Here is a 6,554-nt window from a genome sequence, read left to right as displayed (position 1 = left end):
CTCTCTCTCTCTCTCTCTCTCTCTCTCTCTCTCTCTCTCTCTCTCTCTTTGGGAGACAAGACCTTTCTAAATTGTCTAACCTAGCCTCAAGCTGGTTATCTTCCTGCCTCAGTCTCCTAGAGTGTGAGAATTCCAGGTTGTTATGGTTTGTGTCTAGTTGTCCCCCTCAAAGCCTCACACACTTATTGGGTGCACTTCTAGACATTGTGATTAATTCATGATCCAACACTGTGATTATGGTTGTAAATGCTCTTGGGATTATGGATGTGAGTACTTCTGGGATTGTAGGTGTGAATTGTGCACCCAGCTTTGGGTGGATAGTCTGAATGCAACATAAGAGAGACAGAGAGGATGCTTGCTCTCTGCAGACATTGTTGCCACTATTCCTCCCATTTGCTCTTGCTGTTTTGCTATTTTCCATTGCCATGAACTGCTACCCTCTGCCACATGCCACTCTGCCTTGGATCCAGCTGAGTATGGACTGAAACCTCCGCTAACTATAAGCTAAAAACTTTTCATTCCTCATTTTGGGGTGTCCAGTATTTTGTCCCAGCAATGAAAGAAAAGTAACTAAGACATAATTAAGTACCAGAGAAATTGGGCTGCTGCTGTGGCTAAATCTGATCATGTGGATTATGGGCTTTTGAGAATGGTTTGTGGGAAGAGATAGGAAATCATTGGAGATGTCACCTACTAGAGAATTTCTGGAACAACTTTAGCTGTTCTGCATGGCAGATTTTCGTCAGAACTCAGAAGACCAGAAGGCTGATAGAAATCCTGCATATAAAGACCAGGCTGGGGAGGTTTCTGCTATGAAGGACTGCGATTGTCAGTTAGACTCCAGACTATGTGTATTTTGGCTTCGCAGAAAGTTTGTCTGCATTTTGCTCATTTCCAGAGATTTTGTCTGAGGATGAGATTATGCATGACAGACTGCTTAATTTTGCAAATGAAATTTCAAGGCAGTCAAGTGTTGAAGTAGTGGCATGGCTATTGCTGAAGGCTTTTAGTCAGATATATATTCAGAATGAAGAGGAAAGAACCCAGATGGATGATTTAAAATGCTGTAAGTTTGGCCAGAACGGAAGTGCCAATAAATGTGTGGACTACAAAGATAGATCTGAGAGGATCTCCATTGCTGGGAAGGAAATGGAGATTAGAAAGGATGTCCTGAGGGCATCACAGGAGGCAGCAGCTCTCCAAGTTATGCAGCCTCAGAATTTCATGAGCAAGGAACTTTGCCATGAGGAGAAAGCTGTATAATGTCATGTTCCAGAATGGTATCAGCAAAGAGAATTGGTTTCTGGGAATCAGGGTCTGGGTGCTCAGCAATCTAGGCACTTGACCCCTACAGTCAAGAAAGAAGGAAACCTATTTATTATTCAGCTGGCATCAAACCTTGGTATCATACACATGGTGTTAGTTTTAGGCACAGGAAGAATGCAAGAGTTCTGAGCTTCAGAAGGCTTTCACCTCAACTTCAGAAGGCCTGGCAGTACAGGGAGTATGCCTCTGAGAGGTCAGTGAGTGAAGCAGAGAGTGAGAAGCTTATCATGTAGTAGAATGACAGAAGTTTGGAAAAGCCAGGAATGTGGATCATGTAAGGGAAACTGCAAGGAGGGAACAAAGCCAACATAGTAGAGAAGCAATGGGAGCTACTACCAGGAGTGTCTTAGGGGCAGTCATGTAAGGCCTTTGGAGCTCACAACTCATCACAAATTGCTTCAGATGTTCCACATGGAACTATAGGACTTAATGTTCACCCTTTTGGATTTTGGACTTGCTTAGGTCCCAGAGCTTGGTAACCTGCTGTATGTATCTTTGGGAATGGTAATGTTTATCTTGTGCCACTGAATGTTGCAAGTGTTTAACATTTCATTTGTACAGGGACTCATAGCTGAGTTTGTCTTAGACCTTGGAGGAGACTTGGAACTTGGACATTTCAACAATGCTGAAAACTGTTAGGACTTTGGCAACTTACAGTTGGATTAAAATGCCTTTTTCACAAAGGGATATCCATGAATCTTTAGGAGTCAAGGTGCAAGATGTTACAGTTTGTATATAGTTGTCCCACCAAAGCCTCATGCAGTTGTGGGGCTGACTTCTAGACTTTGTGATTAATTCATGATCCAATGCTGGGAATATGGGTGTGAGTGCTACACCCAGATTTAGGTGGATAGGCTGAATACAATGTACGAGAGACAGAGAGACATACTTGCTGTCTGTAGCCACTGTTGCCATTATTCCTCCCATTTGCTCTTGCTGTTCTGCTGTTGTCCATTGACATGAACTGCTACCCTCTGCCATGTGCCTCTCTGCCTTGGAGCCAGATGAGTATGGACAGAAAAATCCACTAACTGTGAGCTAAATAAACATTTCCTTCCTTAATTTTGGGTGTCAAGTATTTTGTCCCAGCAACAAAAGGAAAGTAATAGAGACACAGGTGTGTATCACTAAGCCAGACTATACACTAGATCTTACGTTTTTAATATTTATCTAGGAAAGAACTTAGCTTTTCTGGTTTGGAGTTTCTAGGAAAGTATCTTAGCAATTGTCTTGGGAGCTAACTTTACCTCCTCAGTCTTTTTCACCTAGGCAAATTTTAATATACTTTTGCTTTCTCTACACATTAACCTATTATGCATAATTCATATAAGTAGAATCACACAATACATGTTTTTTTGTGACTGGCTTCTTTCACTAGATTCAGCCATGTTGTAGCATGTTTTACTTTTTTATTCTTGTTTTATTACAAAATAATATCACATTTTATGGATATAGACATTTTTCATATATTTATGAGTTGATGGAAAATCAGTCTGCTCCTTTATCAATTATGAATAACATTATGAAATTCACATATACTGTATACTTCTCCTACCATTCTACCATCATGTTTTCAGTGATTGAACTCCCATCATCTCATATGTGACATTTGAATAATAAAATACATACTCAAGGGTTGATTCTGGGAACTAAGTAAAATAATTTATATGGAGTTTATTCATAGAATGACAAGCAATAGGACTAGAGTATGCATTTTGTCTTTTAATATTATCTTCTTGGGGCTGGAGAGATGGCTCAGTGGAATAAGCACTTCCCTGGCAAGTGCAAGGGCCTGAATTCAATCCTCGGTTCCGCAAAAATAAATAAATAAATAATAAAAAATTATCTTCTCATGGCACTTATGCAAGGGTACAAACATTAAATTTTAAAAGATTTTTCCATTGTAAGAAATCCAGGGTAGGAAAACTTTTTAAAGGAAATCAAAGTTAGCACAGATGGTCAGGTGCTTATGTTAAACATTTTGCAGATTCCTTAATATGTTGAAAGTAGTGTGGAATAATCAGAAAATTGAAATTTACTTTCTGGTGCTTTTTTAGGAGTATATCATATATATGTGTAATTATTTGAAATACTTATAAATTAACTAAGCAAAAAGAAATATGATTTAATATTATAGATTTCTTTTACTATGTGACTTTTATAATAGTGCAGGAGCAATCAACTAAGGCAATTATTGCAAATGATAAGATCAAATATCAGAAGTTTTTTAGTAAATAAAGTAGAGGAGAATCCATTTCATTTGGAGATAACTGAGTGAAAAGCTTGGAAAATTTATTTTTAAAAATCATCTTAAGTTTGTATTAAACAGAAAGGATGATATAAATGGACTGATGACTGTTTAGGTAGAAAGTTCATCGTAGGAGCACAGAGAAATCTCAAGTATGAATCATTGACATTCTGAACAATTTTAAGCTGAAATTGATTAAACTTTAATATAATTAATAGGCATATATTTTCTTTTCTAGTGAAAGGCTCTTTTGCCCACCAGGCACAGAATAGTCATTAAAGAATGCTTGATGTTAGGAAGGATTATGGATTTATTGAGAACATCAAATACATTACTATTAAATAATGCTCAGAAAATTGAGACATTGAAAAGATTTCTCCCAGTTGAATTACGGAGGCACACAAACGAGTGTAATGAAATCCACTAGAGGGAGCTGATATTATTTTAAAGTTTCACTACTAGATTCCCTACCAAAAAAATAAACCACTTAGCAAAACCACTTTGAAATATAAGAAAAATCTATTTTTACATTTTGTTGTATATTCATCATTCCATTTTTATAAAACTAAAAAGTTAGGATATGAAGAAAGATTCATGTATTTCAATGTATTAATTCTATATAAATAGTTTGAATATTTACAAAGGAAAACAATAGGAAAAGAAGTTTCTCAATAAGTTAAAGTTTTGATAGAAAACAAACACATTCTTGTACTTCCCATCTTGAATTTAGAGAAGGAAATTTTATAAAAATATTTGATCTCAGTGCCTCAACTCCTCATTATACTCTGTAATCTTTGGTGAGTGACCATAAATATATGCACACACATGTATGGTGGGAGAGAAACTAATTTTCTATTGTGTTAAACTGTTCATGAAAACATCTTTCAGAGAAATTTTGGTCTTAATACTTAAAATTATGTGTAGAGATATTTTTAGCACAAAGTATATATTAATATCACAGGAATAAACGAGTGATAAAAGAGACATCCTAAAATTTATTAGTTACATGGTGTGTGTTTGCATAATTGTTCCACTTTTATATTTTATTTTATCATTAAAGAAGGAAAGGAGGATTGTTATAATTATATGGATTAAAAAGTAAAATGTAGTCCAAAAAATTGTCTGTTGCTGAATTTCAGTTATCCACATGTATGCAGTAGTTATACTTCTAAATCTATTGCTTAAAGTATCAGAAACACCTACATAAATATCCTCGAACAGAGAGAAAACTGGATTTAATGAAAGTCCACTTGCACTATCTCAATTATGCTTTTATTCTCTTTACTTTTCAAAATGACTGATTCTCATATGTGCAAACCACCAAGGAGTAACTATGTCTATAGAAAGCATGTTTTATTTGTTCTAAACAAAATCTTGAAATTATTATGGTAGAGAACTCTAATGTATCTATATTCCAGCACAAGTAATTCATTCCTTGTTAATAGAAGTTATAGGTAGGAAGATTCCATTGACAGTTGTTATTCTTTTGTGTTAGTACTTTCTGTTTCCCACAAATAATTTGAAAAACTTCATTTAGCTCTTTTAAGTATTTTTACTTACTTGTCTGTAGCTCTTTCTCTTTGGCCTGCATTTCAGCAAAGACTTGGTTAAAATGATTTGTAAAGGCCACAAAGTCTGCGTCCAGGAACATTGGCCCTTGTCCTTTCTCTTTCAAGGCTATGCTTTGAATTTTTAATCGCTCGATTTGGGGTTGAAGTGCTGACATCCGGTTGACTTCATCCTGCATGATAATTTAAAGTATTAAAAGAAATAAAACTTTTACCCTGAATATATTATAGTTTAGCAAAGGACATTGTGAAACAGCAAAGATGCAATATTAGCTTAATACTCTTAACAAGCATTTAATTGGAAATGTCTGGGATGATTTAGGTAAATTTCTATCATAACACATCAATTGTATAAGACCATGAGTCTTTGCTCAATTGGTATCATCATATATAATGACCTTTAATTTCAAGATGGCATCACTTTTAGGTTGCTATTAGGCACAAATTTGTGTGGCTGAAAGTACTATGAATAACCTATAATCCTTTCCATAAAATAAAAATAGATATTAGCCTGTGAAACTGTGTGCCTTTGTTTTAAAATTAAAGGCAATTCAATAAACAAAGATTTTCTCTCAATTTATATGTACAAAATAAAAATTATTTTATATGCAAATGCATATAATTCTTTATATAGCATGTATATATATAACACAGTATATATGTATATATATTAAATTGCAAATACATAAAATATTAGATTATATTTATGTGTCTAACATTTTTATGTATATACATATGTGCATACAAACTTAAAATTTTTGTTTAATTTTATTCATTTGGTACAGGGTCTTACCACACAGCTTGGACTCCTAGTGATCTCCTGCTTCAGCCTCCGCAGCACTGGGATTACAGGCATGTGCCACCACCCCTCATCTCTATAGTTGGCTCAGTGTACTCTTGGGTGTTGCCAGCAAGGCACGTGGTGCCTGAGATTGAATTTAAGTTCCTGCACTTTCCTAGGCAGGTACTTAGACTGTTGAGCTATCTCTGAGGCCCAAAATTTAAATTTAATTATATTTAAATCTGTAATCTTCTAAACTTTGCATGGCTTCAGTACTTCTTATCAGATAGGAAATTGTCCCACTCTTTTAATTAGTTGATTACTTGTCTGGGTTTTATTTTGACCTAGAACAATTACTAATAGCACCACCTTTCATTTTCAGTGCATTATAATTTGGATTGTAAAATCAGGTAGATACTGGGGTGCTGTATGATACAGTAGTCACCAGACACATTTGATCACTGAACATCCAACTTGTGGTTAGTTCACACTTAAATGGGCTGGAATTTTGAATGGACACTGACTTTCGATCACTGCACATGCAAAATGAAGAACATGAACCATCTCACAGATTTGTAATTTTCACTGATACTTGAAATGATATTTTGATAAATCTAATGTAATACAATAA

At 35.2% G+C, this 6,554-nt stretch overlaps 1 protein-coding gene across 3 annotated transcripts in view; it reads right to left on the bottom strand.

The window, feature by feature from the left end:
* Nucleotides 1-6,554, bottom strand: part of Dmd (dystrophin) — a 1,613,500-nt gene that overhangs the window by 1,572,860 nt on the left and 34,086 nt on the right. For all 3 annotated transcript variants that reach the window (XM_023715436.1, XM_023715435.1, XM_023715434.1), the window contains exon 2: nt 5,135-5,315. In XM_023715436.1, coding sequence (XP_023571204.1) covers nt 5,135-5,315 — 181 coding nt within the window. The remainder of the gene's footprint in view (nt 1-5,134; nt 5,316-6,554) is intronic.

Source organism: Octodon degus, unplaced genomic scaffold, assembly GCF_000260255.1.
Source record: "Octodon degus isolate 3935 unplaced genomic scaffold, OctDeg1.0 scaffold00041, whole genome shotgun sequence".
Lineage (NCBI taxonomy): Eukaryota > Metazoa > Chordata > Mammalia > Rodentia > Octodontidae > Octodon > Octodon degus.
This window is presented reverse-complemented; position numbering and strand designations above follow the sequence as displayed.